This window comes from Lathyrus oleraceus, chromosome 6, assembly GCF_024323335.1.
Source record: "Lathyrus oleraceus cultivar Zhongwan6 chromosome 6, CAAS_Psat_ZW6_1.0, whole genome shotgun sequence".
Classification (NCBI taxonomy): Eukaryota; Viridiplantae; Streptophyta; class Magnoliopsida; order Fabales; family Fabaceae; genus Lathyrus; species Lathyrus oleraceus.
The window spans coordinates 399,600,364-399,619,293 of NC_066584.1; the positions used below are offsets into that span (position 1 = coordinate 399,600,364).

The window sequence follows — 18,930 nt, forward strand, 5'->3', positions numbered from 1 at the left end:
TTTTGAATTGACTTTAATCATACTTTGACCTTTTTGTAAATAATCCAAATAACTTCACCCATTCAAATGATTTTGTGGCTGTGTCCATGTTTGTTAAGTTTTCATACATTAGCCGTAGGCTTGATTTATCCTAGTTGGTTGATGTTAACCTCACCTATTTGTCCTTAGTTGATTGAATTGTAAGTCTTCCTCGCTTATTATAGGGTTAACCCCTCACTAGCGAGTGGAAGCTTTTCTCACATGGTGGACTTGTTGTTTCATAAGGTTGAGTTTTCTCCCGTGGATAACGTAAAGCCTTAGTGCTATTGTTTTAAAATGAACTCACAAATGTTTGGAAATTTTTTAGCCGAACTACGGTGTTTTGATCCTTGCCTTTGATGGAAGGTACGTAGGCAACGGGTTCATCCGTTCGAACACAAAAATAATTAATTTGTACATTCTTTTCTCATCATCCCAATCATGTTTGCACAATATGTCAAAAACAAATAAATATTTTTCTTATACAACAAAGTGTGAAAAGGGCTCCCTAGGAGTACCTAGGACGCATTGGGTGCCTAACACCTCCCCTTTGCGTAATTTACCCCTTACCCCGATCTCTGATCTTTTCATTGGTTTTCTACGTGTAAAACTTCTTAGGCTTTTGTTCGCTTTTTAGCCAGTCCTTAGGATAAATAAAAGTGCGGTGGCGACTCTATGTTTATTGTATACTTTGCTTATGATTTAACCAATAGATCATATAGTAACGAATACACCGCTACACTCTCCAGCTGGAGTATCAGTCACCATCTCTGGTTGAGCAGGGGGATTCCTCTGTATCATCTGCCTGAGCTCTTGCTGTCCCTGAGCCACCCCTTGAACCACATCCATGAATTATTCATGTAGATTTTCATCTCGGCGAACTCTGCCTGTAGGCTTTCCATTACTCTCTGTTGGTTTCTGCGGGTACCATACCGGTGAATGCCTGGGTCAGCTATCCTGCTGATGAAACACCAAACAAACTGAGAACACTGTGGCGGTACCTGTTATGCAAGACATGCTAATGAATATGTAAATGCAATGACATGTTTATCAATTCCAAAGGTATTCTACCCCCTTGATTCCAGTCTCTCAATAGATAAACGATGTAAAAAAAAAGACTAAGCCGTTGATGAGAACTAAGAAAATTCCGACTAGAATCAAGTAGAAGATATAAACCCCACAAAAATGGATAAACATGTGTGAATGATTATGAATGCAAAATGATGTGATGCAAAATGATGTGAATGCAGTGCAGTGGCGTGGGAATCAGGATCGCTGTATCTGCTTGAACATCTGTCAGGTTGCACTGTTTGGAGAGAAATTAAGAGCACACCAAATAAAGGTCATGGGATGGATCATGTTATCCTTAATATCAACCACCCATTTTGGTGGATTATGGTTTACACCTTATCAACACCCAAGTTTCATTGATATTAAGGATACCTGATCGGATCAACCATGAATCAAGGGTTTGTTGCAAGTCATGAGCATGGAGTTTAGGTTAAAAACCACCCAAAAGGAGTGTACTAAGGTTTAAACCTGTCAAACATGTTCTACAAAAGGTTCCCATAGTCATAATCCCATCTTTCGGATATTATCGGAGGAACGACTACTCGTATTCCAAAAATATTCTCAAGAGAGACTCTTATGAGTGTAGTATTGCGTAACAATCGTATCAAATCTTACACTTGAACGACTTTCGCACTACGTCCTACGAATAGGCCAAGATGGGTTTGGTAAACCAAGGTCCTCGGCTTCTAAGGTCTATATTGGAAAAAGTAATGTCTAACCACAACTTACTTGTGTGACATTATTGATCTCAACATGACCTCCACCAAGTGAATGGGCTTGCAAGTCAACTTGCTAAGGAATAACTCCACACAAGTCGACAAGACTATGCCATTCTCCTATCCTAAGTGCACTCGAGTTCGGATATAGAACTCATCTCACAAAGATCACCAAGCAGCCATAGCCAGCCAACAGATACAACAATGATATGTACACAATGCAATAAGGTAAAGGAGGTAAATAAATAACTGTACAAAAGCATGAACACCCTGAAGGAGAATTACGGTCCAAAACGCAGCGTAAATTAAAATTTTCTCCTTTAGAGATCCTTACGAATGATCATGATCAGTGATAGAATATTTACCTCTTGTGATGGTTGAAACCTTTGGTGCGGATCTCTTGTGACGATCAAAACCTTTGATGCAGATCCACGAAGCGATCACGAACGTTGAACGATGACAACGTCTCTACTCAGTCCACACGAACGAATTCCTTCAATCTCAGTGCTAGCTGGTACGAATGAAGGCTTTGAGTGAGTGAGAGAGAGAGAAAACGAAAAGAATGCAACCGCCATCAATGCTTCTGCACAAGGGTTCTATTTATAGAACCACTTGTGTGGGCTTCAAGCTAAAAATCCCACTTAAGTGTATTTTGGCCCATATCTTATAATATGCCCAAAATCACTTAAGCCCATGGTACCTTACCATATTTCGTATTCTACTCAAGTACACCGTACCTTACGATGTTCTATAATTCACTTAAGGGAACCGTACCTTACGGTATTCCTTAGTTACTCTATCTCTCATCAATCCGTCCTTTGTGTGTGACCCTGTAGGTTTTCGTGACGTTGGCAATTATATTAAATCACGCATTTAACTTAATAAACAGTGAGCGGTATCTAGCAACACATCACTGCTACCCAAGACACGAAAATGTCATGTGATCTGACAAAACCTTCTGTGATAATACTTATGTGTATAATTACCCTTTTGCCCTTATGTCTATATTGAACACAAGGCATAGACCGTGTCATCCTTGTCCAGATCAATATTGGGCCCATAGACATTTATCCTGTTATGCAGGATGGGAAAATTCCATCTAGGTCACTCATGTCCCTCAGCATGCTTCGTGGAGTACCCATCAACTGTCTTTATGGTTATCCAGTTACGGACAACGTTGGATCAGCAATAAAGCACTCGACTCTACATCTAGGGTCCATAGTGGTTTCAGGTCGAAGAGTGGTATACACCATTATCACCATGAGAATAACTTATGACACTTTGCATAACTTTCTATATAGTATTCTCATAGCGGGTCAATCCAGTATAAATATTACTCCTAATATTCATACCTATGTTTAAGACTTGATAACTCTTTATCCATGATCCATGAGATGTGATCATCAGTCTACAAACATAATAGTCTTAATGCTTTAATGTTATCCCACTTCAAAATAAAGCTCGACTACGGATACTTTAAGAATAGTGTCCTTATGTTTAATGTGTTCTCATGATTAAGTCACACTTAATACATTAAACAGACTATCTATTCCAGGGACTTTATTAATCAACCATAATAAAGAAAATGCCTTTTACTATTAATAAATAATTCGATACAAGTACCAAAAGTATTGGCCTCTAGGGATTACACCAACAATCTCCCACTAGCACTAGAGCCAATCAGGCATACCCCGTATGCCCATTGATCTAGTATGGCCATCATGCTTCTGCTGCGCAAGAGGCTTTGTCAGTGGGTCAGCTATATTGTCAAGTGTAGGTACTTTACATATTTTCACATCTCCTCTATCTATTATCTCTCGAATGAGATGATAACGCCTGAGTATGTGTTTGGATCGTCGGTGAGATCTAGGCTCCTTGGCTTGTGCGATAGCACCATTGTTATCATAATAGAGACCAATGGGATCCACAATGCTAGGGATTATGCCAAGTTCACTAATGAACTTTTTGATCCAAACAACTTCCTTTGTTGCACTTGAGGCAGCAATACACTCGGCCTCGGTTGTAGAATCAGCAACTGTATCTTGCTTTGAACTTTTCAAGCTCACAGCGCCATCATTTCAGCAAAATACATATGCATTGGAATCATTCATATTAAAGCGTCTCAGCACATTGTCTATGTACTCTGACATAGGCCAAGCATTTTATGATCTATCTCTATAGATTCTGATTCCTAATATATAGGATGCTTCACCTAGGTCCTTCATAGAAAAGCATTTCCCCACCCAAGACTTTACTTGTTGCAGGGTAGGGATATCGTTTCTAATGAGTAATATGTCATCTACATACAATACCAGGAATACGATCATGCTCCCACTAACCTTCTTGTAGACACAAGGCTCATCTTCGTTCTTGATGAATCCATATTGTTTTACTGTTTCATCAAAACGAAGATTCCATGAGTAATACATATCCTTGATCAGATATCCATATATCTCAGGTAGGTGACGTATCCTGCCTGACCTACGCTGGTCTTGTTCCACTTGAGTAGGTTGCTCTTACACAACTGCTTATTTTTCCTGCTCCAATTCCTCCACAGGTGTGTCGATGCTTTGTGATTCTTAAATTTCTTCAAGCTCTACTTTCCTCCCACTGGTTCCTTTGGAAATAAAATCCTTTTATAGGAAAACTCCAGTTCGAGCGACAAACTCTTTGCCCTCAGAAGGATTGTAGAAGTAATACCCTCTTGTTTCTTTAGGATACCCCACAAATAAGCATTTGTCAGATTTGGGCTCAAGCTTAGTTGAAATTTGTTGTTTCACATAAACTTCGCAACCCCAAATCTTTATGTAAGACATATGTGGTTTCTTACCACTCCATATCTCATATGGTGTCTTCTCAACCCTTTTGGATGGAACACGGTTAAGTGTGTAAGCTGCTGTCAATAGTGCATGTCCCCAAAAGGAGTTTGGAAGATCGGCGTGACTCATCATGGATCGGACCATGTCTAACAGGGTTCGATTTCTTCTCTCAGATACACCATTCCATTGGGGTGTTCCAGGAGGAGTAAGATGGGATAGGATCCCACACTCTTTCAGATGGTCATCAAACTCTAGGCTTAAATACTCACCACCTCGATCTGATCGAAGAGTTTTAATATTCTTACCTAGTTGGTTTTAACTCGTTAGGTTTCACCCTTTTAGTATTAATGTTATTAATAGGCATTTCGAGATCAAGGACATATAGTCCATTTCTCATTTGTGCAGTAGCATAGAATATATCATTCAAATAAATTGAGCAACAATTGTTCTTTATTATAAATGAAAAACCAAACTTGTCCAAACAAGAAATGGAAATAATATTCCTGCTAATTGCAGGTACATAATAACAGTTCTCTAACTGAATTATAAAATCACTAGGTAAAGTCAATACATAAGATCCTACGGCTAAAGTAGCAACCTTTGCTCCATTGCCAACTCGTAGGTCAACTTCACCTTTTGCCAAATCTCTACTCCTTTTCAGCCCCTGCACATTTGTACAAATGTGAGAACCGCATCCAGTATCAAATACCCATGATGCAGAAGTAGATAAATTTATTTAATAACAAAAATACCTGAAGTTGAAGTCTCTACTCCATTCTTCTTATCTTCCAGGTACTTTGGGCAGTTTCTCTTCCAGTGTCCGGTCTTACCGCAATGGAAGCAGGTGCCTGCCTTTGCTATGCCTCCACTAGGCTTCAAAGCAGCAACAGTGGGTCTGGGTTTGGCAACTTCCTTGCCTTTCCCTTTATCACCCTGCTTGGTGGGCCTTTTGTTCTGTCTCTTTCCATTTCCGATCATCAGAATGGACTTCCCTTTTGACTTCAGATTCTGCTCGACAGTTCTTAACATGGCGAGCAGTTCCGGAAGAGATTTGTCCATATCAATCATATTGAAATTTAGGACAAATTGACTGAAACTATCTGGCAACGATTGCAAGATCAAATCAGTCGCAAGTTCCTTTTCGAGGGGAAAACCCAATCTCTCAAGGTTTTCCACATACCCAATCATCTTGAGTACATGGGGACCTACAGGGGCTCCCTCAGCTAACTTGCTTTGAAAAAGGGCTTTTGAAACTTCAAACCTCTCATGCCTTGCTTGCTCTTGATAGAGCATCTTCAAGTGTTCGATCATATCGAACGCTGACATGTTCTCATGTTGCTTTTGCAATTCTGAGTTCATGGTAGCCAGCATGAGACAAGCAGTTTCATTGGCATCATCGACATGCTTCTTATAAGCATCTCTTTCTGCCTTAGGTGCAGAACTAGGAGGTTCCTCTTCAGGAACAGGTGTCTCCAAGACATACAGCTTTTTATCATGTTTGAGGACAATCCTCAGGTTTCGGTGCCAATCCAGAAAATTTGTCCCAGACAATTTTTCCTTGTCAAGGATTGATCGCAAGATGTTGTTAGAGGTGTTTGCTGTCATGGTTATCTACATAAGGATTAAGAAAATATAAGTATCATTGACATATTTAATTAGGCCTTTAATCAAATATCCTCCCACTATTTTACTCAAAACAAATGACCCTCATCATTTGATTCGGAAAATCCCGTTGGAAGATTTTCTAGTGGGTCGAGATCCATATTTCACTTCGTTCTAAGTCCGCGTAGGCGGATTACACAAAACTAGGTTATTTAGGTAGGAACTCCTTCCAGTTGTATCTCATACAACTCTCGAAAATTTCAGTTGGGTGAATCACTCCTTATTCCAATCCATCATATGGATTATTCCCAACTCTTGCTTCTAAACATATATAATAAAATTATAATTAAGTTTGACTCATCGTTTTAGCAGTTGGATATTACAATTATCCCATCGCACCTTAACTAATACAAAACATGCACCTCGCGTAGGCGAAACCTACATTATTCGATACCAGTCTTGATGAGTGCTAAAACTTGGAAAGCAAACATATATAATATTATTATAATTTGTTTAGTTAAGTTTTACCCATTGTCTTAGCAGTTGGATATTACAATTATCCCATCGCACCTTACTAATATATAGATCATGCACCTCGCGTAGGCGAAACCTACATTATCCGATACTAGTCTTGATGAGTGCTAAGACTTGGAAAGCATAAACTTAATATTTTAGTTTGAGGGAATTGCAATTGTTCTGATCTCACCGGCTTAATTATCATATAAATCATCTCTCACATGCATCAACATATATTCACATGCATCAACATACATACACATGCATCAACATACATAATGAAACAGTTATGGCCCCTAGCGCAATTGTTCTCCCAAGCCAATGAGAGAACCCAAGCTAACCTAATAACGATCTAAGCTTCTCCAAGCAAGATCTTCAAGGTTGTCCTCCTTTGATATTGAATTCTTCTCTAAGCTTCTCCAAGCAAGATCTTCAAGGTTGTCCTCCTTTGATCTTGAATTCCTCTCTTTCTTCATAACATTGTCTTCTTTTCTTTTCTTCATTACATTACAGAAGAAACTCGTTTTACATACAAGGGATTGAGATGAGAAAAGAAGTTACATTAAGAGATTAAAAGGAGAGGCACAACACGCAGGTCGTATTTAAGAACCCAAAACAAAATAAAGGACAACTAAGGCCATAACTGATCACAACAAGACAATAATAACAAACACATTATTATTATTAATTTTAATTCCTTTAATTAATTAAAACCAAATTAAATTTCGGCGACCAATCACACTACGCAGAGTTAACCGACCGATCACAAGCATGTTACGACCGTCACAGGCTTGTTACGACCGTCACAGGCTTGTTACGACCGTCACGGGGCCAAAAACAGAAATGCCTAGTTTTCTGGACTTGTGAATGTGACGACCGTCACAAAGCACGTGACGACCGTCACAAAGCACGTGACGACCGTCACGCCCATCATGTTACGCTCGTTACAAGCTTGTCACGAGCATCACGGCCAAAATAACAGAACTTTGAAATAGTCAACAGACGTGTTCCAAAAGCCCTAAATTCACAACTCTCTGACGGCACAACCCTTGCGCCATCACCAACCCTAATGCGCCAATTTCAGACCGTCAAACACACCTCGATTGTTGATTCAGTATGATTGATCAACAGGTCATTGCTTCACCATACTAATGTCGGATTCCGAAGCTAATGACCATTGATCGCTCAAAGGAAAACAACCACTTAGTGTTTGAATGAACGAAACAGAAACAGTATATCACACATACCGTACTTTGCATTAGGATTACTTATATCATATATAAGTTGATCGGTTTCAATTGCGTAACCTATGGACGATCGATGTAACGCTGCTTCACCATACTAATGTCGGTACCGAAGCACAGTCAACATCAATCATCCAACTCGTACACTTATGAATGCCAAATTTAATTACCCGTTTAATTAATTGATTCATTCTGTCTTTTAATCATATTAATACAGAAATTAAACAGCTATCCGATTCATGGTTTCGTAAGTGGCTCTGATACCACTGAAGGAGAATTGCGGTCCAAAACGCAGCGGAAATTAAAATTTTCTCCTTTAGAGATCCTTACGAATGGTCATGATCAGTGATAGAATATTTACCTCTTGTGACGGTTGAAACCTTTGGTGCGGATCTCTTGTGACGATCAAAACCTTTGATGCAGATCCACGAAGCGATCACGAACGTTGAACTATGACAACGTCTCTACTCAGTCCACACGAACGGATTCCTTCAATCTCAGTGCTAGCTGGTACGAATGAATGCTTTGAGTGAGAGAGAGAGAGAAAACGAAAAGAATGCAACCGCCACCAATGCTTCTGCACAAGGGTTCTATTTATAGAACCACTTGTGTGAGCTTCAAGCTAAAAAGCCCACTTAAGTGTATTTTGGCCCATATCTTATAATATGCCCAAAATCACTTAAGCCCATGGTACCTTACCATATTTCGTATTCTACTCAAGTACACCGTACCTTACGATGTTCTATAATTCACTTAAGGGAACCGTACCTTACGGTATTCCTTAGTTACTCTATCTCTCATCAATCCGTCTTTTGTGTGTGACCCTGTAGGTTTTCGTGACGTTGGCAATTATATTAAATCACGCATTTAACATAATAAACAGTGAGCGGTATCTAGCAACACATCACTGCTACCCAAGACACGAAAATGTCATGTGATCTGACAAAACCTTCTGTGATAATACTTATGTGTATAATTACCCTTTTGCCCTTATGTCTATATTGAACACAAGGCATAGACCGTGTCATCCTTGTCCAGTTCAATATTGGGCCCATAGACATTTATCCTGTTATGCAGGATGGGCAAATTCCATCTAGGTCACTCATGTCCCTCAGCATGTTTCGTGGAGTACCCATCAACTGTCTTTATGGTTATCCAGTTACGGACAATGTTGGATCAACAATAAAGCACTCGACTCTACATCTAGGGTCCATAGTGGTTTCAGGTCGAAGAGTGGTATACACCATTATCACCATGAGAATAACTTATGACACTTTGCATAACTTTCTATATAGTATTCTCATAGCGGGTCAATCCGGTATAAATATTACTCCTAATATTCATACCTATGTTTAAGACTTGATAACTCTTTATCCATGATCCATGAGATGTGATCATCAGTCTACAAACATAATAGTCTTAATGCTTTAATGTTATCCCACTTCACAATAAAGCTCGACTACGGATACTTTAAGAATAGTGTCCTTATGTTTAATGTGTTCTCATGATTAAGTCACACTTAATACATTAAACGGACTATCTATTCAGGGGACTTTATTAATCAACCATAATAAAGAAAATGTCTTTTACTATTAATAAATAATTCGATACAAGTACCAAAAGTATTGGCCTCTAGGGCTTACACCAACACACCCAATAAACAAACAAACTTCAAAAGCTAGGAGGGACTCGCTTAGGGAAACCGGGTCCCCAGCAGAGTCGCCAGCTGTCGCAACCTGAAAAATACAGTGTGCGAAAAAAACAACCGACGAAAGAAAATGATAGAAGAGTCGCCACCGTGCGTTATTTATCCCAAAGGAGGGAAAGGAAACGCTCGAAGTAAACCTGGAAAAAGGAAAGGACAAGACAAGGTCTCGCAACCAAATCTTGGGCTCGGGAGTCGGTTATGCGAAGGGAAGTTATTAGCACCCCTACGCATCCGTAGTACTCTACAGGATCCACTTTTGTAGTTCTTGTCTAAAGGGTGTGAGTTTATCTTGTGATGTTTACTAAAAAAGGGGGTTAAATGAAAATGACTCGCGCGGATGTCGCATCCACTGCATACGTATCTCATCTGAATATGAGAATCAGAGTCTTCGTAGCTCGGCTGACCTATGGGTTTGGGGGATGTGTGCTCGCTAAGACATCGCGTCTTATGCCTACGTATCTCATCTGGAATGAGAATCAGAGCAAGTCGTAGTTCGGCTAACTACGGGGTTAAGGATTATGTTTTGGGGGAGGACGACGTTACTACGCAATCTACCGGATGCTCGACCTTTGGAGACTTACTCACCTGTAGTAGAAGGAGTAAACGTGTGTTTAGGAGAAGAAAAATCAATGAAGGGTTAGGGTTTGGGATGCTCATGCAAAAAGGCAGTCCTTGACGAAGGAACCGCGCTACCTGCGGGGATACGAACACATACAAAACAAATATGTATAAAGTAAATGTGCCAACAAGGCAATCAGAATAAATCTCCCAAATGGTATCCCACAAGCAAAGTGGAATATCCAGCGAGCTATCCCTGCAAAAGTCATGTGAGCCTTCACAAAAACTCAACAAAAGGGTTAGTGAAACAAGATAAGGATTATGAGAAAACATGCTACGACAAACGTAAGTCAGATTAGAGCAAAACAGTATGGTTTTTTATGGATAACAATATGGTTTCAGAAACCTCAAACCCTGTGGCATACACTTCAAAAATTAAACGATTAAGCATTCAAGGCATAGGTTTCACCCATTCATGCATATGCGAAACCTAACGACATCCACACTTCCAAATTCAAACATAATGTCGTCACACATTTAGAACATTCAAATTGAAGGCGTAAAATAATGGGAATAGGGAAAACCTGATTGGAGAGCTTGATTGAAATTGAGTTGCACCCGTGAGGTTTACAAAACAATCTTTAGGGTTTATGTGAGGCAGAGGTGATTATGTGCAGTTGAGTTCCCTTCAGGGTTTGGAGGTTGCTCTGAACTCTGTTAGCTCTTCTCTCACTATCTTTTTCCTCCCGCCAGGGAAATAGGAATAGAATGAAATTTTGTTTCACTGAAACTCTGAATTTATAACCTGATTTTTGTGGACCTGTGGGCTCAAATGAGAGAGGTCCAAGTCCAAGATTTTTTCTTTTATTTATTTAATTTAATTTATTTTTTTTTCAAAACGCGTGGGCTTCGCCTAGCGAGCATGACAGCTCATGAACAAACCTTTGCTCCTTCAAGATTAACGTTTTGACTGACGAATAGACCCCTGTTGGAAGTAACTCAAGTCTTTCCCTTGTGTTGAATGATCATCTAAATAGAGCCCACAAAGTGTCCTGGATGATGTTCAAGCTTCTTGGATCCGATTTCGATTGCCATGATGAAATGCAAATGCTAAATGACCTAAAAATGAATGTATGCATGAGGTGTAAAGCGTATGCTTCCAGGAAAAATGAAGGGTAAATTTTGGGGTATTACACCGTTCACCATATTAGGGCCATCGAAAGTCAACTGCCCTTTATTGATCATATGTTTCACTTCCTATTGGAATACCTTACACTCTTTGATTTCGTGCCTCACTACCCCATTATGAAACTCATATTTGACATCCGAGTTGTACCAAGGTGGGAATGTAAACTTCATGGATCTGGTCTCTCTAGGTGCTATCGACAAACTTTAGACCAACTGAGATCATAATTGACTATACATTATCGGGATCGGGTCAATATGGAGAGTCTCTCTTTCTTTCCGGTTTGCAGGCCCACGTTGATTTTGACACTGATGTTAATTGTTTGGATTTCGAGTCCGATGATTATGAAATTGACGTTGATGTGGAACCTGAACTGGATGACTCGCGAACCTTACTGTAACATCTCAAAATTTGCCCTCCTCTTCTTTAAAAAAAAAAAAAAAAAAAAAAAAAAAGAAAAAAAAAAAAAAATTTTTTTGCTATGAGCTGACCTATGGTCGACGCATAGGGTCAGCGCATAGACCACGGGTCAGCGCATAGCATGTTTGAGTCGACGCATAGGGTCAGCGCATAGGCTTCGGGTCGACGCATAGCAGGCTTCGAGTCGACGCATAGCAGGCTATGAGTCGACCGCTCGCGCGAAAATGCAGTTTTTTGAGCGTTTTTCACTGTGTGAGGCTGTTTTTTGGTTGTTGAGTTAGTTATTTTCCAGATTTTGTTCACATAACTCATTTTTCACTAATTTCACTTCAAATTTGCTAATTGAGATTAGTAGAGTGGATTAGCATTGGTACAAATCACTAATTGTAACAGAATTTGAGAAGACATTTTTCATTCTCCAAGAATCATAACAGAATTTCCCTCCCAAAACCTCTCAAATTCTCCAAACTTCATCATACATTTTTCATCAATTCTCATCCAATTCTTCATCATTTTTTATCATTCTTCTTGGATCTACACTCTACAAGTGATTGTGCATAACTGTTTCAACAACCTCGTGGCCAAAGCTTGCTGAATTTGGACTGTGGCATTCAAGGTCATCAATGGCAATTTCATGATTCTTCAAGCTGGAGCTGTTTTGAAGCTGCAAAACCTCTTTCAATCATCTTCCTAAGCTTCAATCAACTTCTGTTTTCATCTTGTGGATCTTGAAACACGCGATTGCAACTTCTACACATTCATAAGGTGAGATCTCGAATTTTCCAATTCTTGAAATTAACACATGGCATTGATAGATCTCCTAGTGTAGAGTAGGATGAAGCTTGAATCGTGTGTTTTGGTTGAGTATTAAGGAAGAGATCTGGAATTGAAGTTTGATGTTTAAAGGACGTTTTGATCGGTTCATGCTGTGTAGTTAGAATTAGGGAAAATTAGGTTGATATTCATGATGTGTGTTGAGAGATCTTTCCAACGGTGTATGGATTGTTGAATTTGATGATGATTTGTTCATGCTGGATTTTGATGATGAACATGCGAAGAACATGGATGAATGTTGAAATAATTTTCCAGAATTGGCTTTTGATCTTCATTTTGCGTTTTTGACATGCTGTTGATGTTTGTGGTACTGTTGCGCACTGTTTTTCACATTTTTTATTTTTCTTCCATATTAAAAAATTCATAACTAATTCAAAAACAGTCCAAATTTTGTGAGATTTTTTGCATTGTTCTCCTTGTAATGTGTAGAATTTGATTATGATTTTTGTGGAATTTTTGCACGTGTGGAAGTTTAATTGGCCTACGGATTTTTGACTTATGTCATTTGTTTTGTACATTTTACCATTTGGTTCATGAAATTCTCATAATGTAAAATAAATGGCTGAAAATTTTTGTGGTGGTTCTTGACTCATTGAGGATTATTTATATGTAAATTTCATGAATTTTTGATACCTGGTTAGAGAGCAGCAAATTCTGGAACTTAGGTGTGACAATTTGTGTCACACCTCTTGATGTCAACTTGTTGAATTTAATTGGATAACCTATGCATGTTAGAATTGAATGAAATTTGGCATGGTGAATTGTTGATATGTTAGGATGTTGTATGAATTTTTGTAGAATTTTTCACTGCCTTTTCTAATTGATCATGATTTTTCATTTCTGGTGATTGAAATTGCAAGCTCATGTGATACATGTTGGTAGATTGATTGGGAAATCCTCATATTGTATTGTATGGCCATGAAATTTGATATGCATGAACTAGACACATGTTAGGACCTCCCTGTTTTGGTCTCATCCATTTCTTTTTAGTTTCCAATGAGATATGAATTTTTGAAGTGGATGCATGCATTGATGTTGTGATTTGGAGCCTATGATTGTGTCTGTTTCTGTTGATTTTCATTGACATGGTTCCATTTGCCCAATTGAGCTCAAATTTGACATGGTAGACCTTGATTAGGTTCTGTTTAGGTGTAATTAATTTGAGAATTTTTGGATTTGTTTTGATATGGATTTGAATGCAATAGTTCTGTTTGTATGCTTGGTGCTTCATTTGAACTAGTTTGCCTTATTTTGTGCATAACATGAGCATAATGAATGATACAAACATGAGTCCAAGGATGTTTGCTCTTGTTTGACTTTAAATTGAGATTGGTTTGTGAATGCTTTGCTGTTTTAAGTTTTTCTTGCTTTTGGACCCTAGGCTTGGCCTAGTGGTCTAGTTACTAATATTTGCTTGGTTTTTCAGGATCAAAAGCATAATGTACATGGAGAATGATACAAGTTGATTTTAATTGATGTTGTGGATGTTTGTACACTAACATAACATTGTTTTGTAGGTGTTGGAGCTTGGGCTTAAGCCTTGAGCTTGCTTTGTGTTGTATTGTTTAAACTGTTTGATTGTTTGCTGTACAGTTTGTCTGATTGAATACTGACTGAGTTTGATTGTTTCCAGGTACTTTAGTTGCTCAGTTCCTTGTGAACTTTTGCTTTGCGTTGCTTAAGCAACTTGCATTGAGGTAAGTCCTCTTGACTTCATGTAGTCTGGAGACCCGGCTGTTACCGGGCCGGGCAAATTGTCTGAAGTCCTCCTTAAGAGGCAATGCTTGTGTGTGTTTATTTTTAGGCTCGCCGGTTGATTTTCGCGGATGCGACAGCTGGCGACTCTGCTGGGGATCCCTAACATGTTGACCTATGCTGGTCCATGGTCCCTAAGCGAGTCTCTCCTAGCGCTTTAGGATGGGTTTGGTTGCTTGTGTTGTTTATTTATTGCATTTATTATACTAACCCTTGTTTATATTTGCATTAAATATGTGCATGCATCATTACTGTCATGTTGCCATCTTCCTCTGCAGGTGGTTCTGTTGTTTGGGGTGGGTGTTCTGAGTGGGGCTAAAACCCAGGCCCGAGTATACACCTAGGATTAGTGTGGGTCTCGCGTACCTCACATGTCGGTTGGGCATGATGTTGCGACGTGACATACCACAAGCCGGACGAGGTTCAGTCGATAGTGCTTTCCATTGTGGAACATTTCACGGTGGCTTAGTTACTGCTTCTGAGCTGTTGACTCTGGTGACCGATCATTCCCGGATCTTTGGTTTAGACGATTTTAAGAGAGCTACAATGGCACACCCGAAAGGGCAAACCCATTGAGTATCTCTGCCCGATTGTCGAGACTATTATCCGCCTTAGGGTGACCTGATTAGAATTTACCTGTGAGGGGAGGGTGAATCTTTCAGATGCATAATCAGATGAGCTCAGACGGTGACTTTTGACCCGTGATGCAGAGACATATTTATAAGTCGGATTTATGGTTATTATCGCTTGTGACGCCGGAGTGCTGTCCGTGATTTATCAGCGGGGATCCGTTTATTTCAGGATTCCCCGGGCCGAGATATTTATCAGTGGGGATCCGTTTATTTCAGGATTCCCCGGGCCGATTCAGATGATGGTGGTGTGTCTGCTCAGAGACCAGTGATGATGATGATGTATCTGTCTTCCGTTTGTTTCGGAACCCTTGAGTTGGATTTGTGGTTACATGTAGTCCTTCAGATGGTTGTGATCAGTCCAGGGATCCGAGCTGTAGTTCAGAGCAACAGATGATCATAGGACTTGGAGGATGGCCCAGTGCATTGCATACATCTGCATCATTCTCATTTTGCATTCATCTGCACCCAAACTACGTCCAGCCGTATGGGGAGTATTATTGATTGAGAATCTGGTTGAGAGACATCTGGATGTCAAAATGTTATTGCCAAAATATTATCTGTCTCGATGAAACCAGAATCAAAGGACAGAAGCTTCCTCATATGGATAGACGTTGCATTCATGCATATTAACCTGTTTGCTGTTTTGCAGGAATCATTGCTCGTGCTCGCAGAACTGTACCTTTGCACTCGACCCGTCCTCACAGATACTTCACCCGGTACAAATCCAAACTGATGGATCCGTCCAACGCTGACATTCTCGAGCTGAAAGAGAAGATGGGAGAACTGATCAGTGTCATGCAAGAGTTCGCCTTAGAGCAGAAAGTACTTGCCGAAAAGGTGAGGAGGATTGAAGACTGGCTGAAGATGGGGAGCATGCAAGGAAACGCTTCGTCATCTGGACCGAAGAAATTCTTTGGTAATGACCAGCACAAGAAAAATGAGGGTAATATCAGTGCGGTCTACGCTCAGAGAGGACCCAGTAGGGATCGTTACTTCCAGCACACCGCTGCGGTAACTATTCCAGCTGACAATCAGCCTGCACAACAGCAACAGCAGCGTCAGCCATTTCAGCGGAGGTCTCCGAGGGTAGGATATCCAGTCAGGAGGAGGATGAGTGATCGGCATTTTGACAGGCCGCCTGTGACATACTCTGTCCTATTGAAAAAGTTGAAAGATATGGGGCTGGTACAGTTGAGGACTTTGGCGCCTATGGGACCTGATCAAAGGCCAGCCAATTTTGATGAAAATGTCAAATGTGAATTCCATTCGGGTGCTCCCGGGCACAGTGTAGAGGACTGCAAAGCTTTTAAGCACGTAGTCCAAGACCTGGTGGATTCCAAGGCTATTAACTTCGCACCATCTCCGAATGTTAATGCCAATCCCATGCCGGCGCATGGTCAGGCGATGGGGAATGCAATTACTGAAGATTCAGATTACACCCGGGCAGTGGGTAAAGAAACTAACAGTGACTGGGGAATTGATCAGTGGATAAAATCGTGCGTACCAGGAAGCTGGAAGGCCTAAAAGATCAACTCTGTTACTCGTCTGGAAGAGTATTATTTCTTGTTTTCAGTTTATTTGCATGAAAGCCATACGTGTTGCCCGACACGTAATGGTCCATTGTAAGGGCCACCTCATGTTTAAATTTGCATTTCTGCATCATTAATAAATGGATGTTTTTCAGTCAAAAAACGGTGTTCCCTGTTTTTCATCTTATTTTTGCAGTTTAAAAACAAATAAAAATGGCAATGTTTATTTTCATTTTTCATCTTTTGTTTGTCTCGTCCCAACTTCAAAAATAATTCTCCGGATCTCGTTGATAACAATTTGGTTACACCTCATATGACTTCGACAAACCGATCTATCTTGCTGAAGAAGAAGACGAAGAAGATTGTGATCTGCTGGAATTAACCAGATTGTTTAAACAAGAGGAGAAGGTGATTCAGCCGCCCGAGGAGCGGGTTGAGATTGTTATTCCACGCACCGCCGAGGTCAGGAAGGAGATGAAAATCCGGGCCGTTTCAGAGGCAAGTTGAAAGCAGGATGGTAGGATTGTTGGAAGAGCATGTGGATGTCTCTACCTGGTCATGTCAGGGTATGCCGGGACAGATACCGATATCATTATGCTCAAGCTACTATGGAAAGAAGACTGTCCTCTTGAGAAGCAGAGCGTCGATGCCACGTATCAGGGTGACTTTGTTTCATGATGTGACTCATCATGATATCGAATGCTATGACATGATAGCAAAGTCCTAAACAGAAGTGGGGCATCTGGCGGACCGGGGCAAGTTGTTTGACCGGTTGAAACAATTCAAACTGAGGTTGAACTCAAGTCAGTGCACTATCAGAGTGCAATCTGGTAAATCGTTGGGGTTCGTTATAAGAGAGGAATCGAGGTTCCTGCTAAAAAAAAAAAATGCCTGAACCGAGGGAATAGAAGAGAGGTTCGTGGTTTCTTCGAAAGATTGAACTACCTGTCATGGTTCACATCTCATCAAACAGCCACGTGCGAACCTATATTCAAGATGTTGAAAAAAAAAATCAAAGATCAAACGGTCAGGTGAAATCATGATTGCCAAGGGGCATTGAAAGAATAAAAGAAAAGTTGCAGGAACCTCTGATTCTGATCCCTCCTGTGGAAGGAGCAATTGTTAATCTGTACTTGACGGCCTTCGAGGGGTCTATGGGGTGTGTACTGGGGCAGCATGACGCGTCTTGTCGAAAAGAGCATGCAATTTACCTAAGCAAAAAGTTTACCGACTGTGAAACAATACATTCACTGCTCGGGAAACTTGATGTACTTTGGCATAGGCTGCTCGCCGACTGAGACAGTGTATGCTGGTTCATACCACTTTGTGGATTTCCGAGATGGATCCGATCGAGTATGGGTTTGAGAATCCAGCATTGACCGGACAGGTTGCGAGAGTGCAAAAGAATGTTGATTGATTTGTGATACTCTCAGAAAGCAATAAAGGGGTGTATTGTCTGATTACATCACCTCGCAACCCATTGAGGATGGTCAGCCGATGAAGTTTGGGCTCCCTGATGAGGACATCTCGAGGTGCTCTGATCGAAAGATTGAGAGTAGCCGATCCCGGAGGAGGGGCCTGACCCTGAATCCGAACGGATTATGATGTCTGATGGGGAGGATAAGGTGGATGAGTTAGTGCTTCCCGGGGCACGATGGAATGTACCAACGATGGTGACCGAGTACGAAGCTGGTATCCTGGGTATTGTACTGCGGTACGTACGTCTGCTGGGGCACACGCCTTTCTCACTTAGAAAGCTTGATTGAAGAAAAGAGGCTAGCAGCCATCTATCAGGGGCAATTATACCAGCAGAGGATGAAATGTGCTTTGGACAGAAAGGCATGATCTCGGGTATATCACGTAGGTGATATGGTGCTGAAAAGGATCCTTCCTCCTTAAAACGATTGAAGGGGCAAATGGACACCGAATTATGAAGGTCCGTTCGTGGTCAAGAAGGTTTTCTCTGGTGGAGCTTTGTTGTTAACGACCATGGATGGCGAGGATTTTCCATCCCCTGTGAATGCGGACGCAGTTAAAAAATACTTCGTGTAAATAGACCCGCTGGACGAAAAGAACAAAATAGTCCAGGCAAAAATGGGCATCCCGGCGAACCAGAAACAGAAAGAAAGGTTCGGGCAAAAATTAGGGATATAAAATGAAAATTGTACACCCGGCAAGTCGAAAACCTGAAAAGGCGACTTGGGCAAAAAAGGGTATCCCGGTGGGCTGAAAACCCGAAAGGGCGGTCCAGGCAAAAGAGGGATTGAAACGAACAACTGCGTCTAGCATGATCGTTTGCGCTTTGGTTAAAGCATCATGGAT

At 40.6% G+C, this 18,930-nt stretch overlaps 1 protein-coding gene across 2 annotated transcripts; it reads left to right on the plus strand.

Annotated features, from left to right (window-relative positions):
• Positions 1–12,085: 12,085 nt before the first annotated feature.
• On the plus strand, positions 12,086–16,732 carry LOC127093579 (uncharacterized). Of its 2 annotated transcripts, XM_051032528.1 has the most exons (3): positions 12,086–12,623; positions 14,326–14,389; positions 15,729–16,732. In XM_051032528.1, the coding sequence occupies exon 3, from the start codon at positions 15,812–15,814 to the stop codon at positions 16,601–16,603; it is 792 nt and encodes a 263-aa protein (XP_050888485.1). In that variant the 5' UTR covers positions 12,086–12,623; positions 14,326–14,389; positions 15,729–15,811; the 3' UTR covers positions 16,604–16,732. The 2 variants fall into 2 exon arrangements, with proteins under 2 accessions (XP_050888485.1, XP_050888487.1); XM_051032530.1 differs by lacking the exon at positions 12,086–12,623 and having other exon boundaries at positions 14,179–14,389.
• Positions 16,733–18,930: the final 2,198 nt, after the last annotated feature.

Bases quoted from the DNA above. Each gene is read 5' to 3' on its own strand.
- LOC127093579 (XM_051032528.1), top strand. From the start codon at position 15,812: ATGGATCCGTCCAACGCTGACATTCTCGAGCTGAAAGAGAAGATGGGA.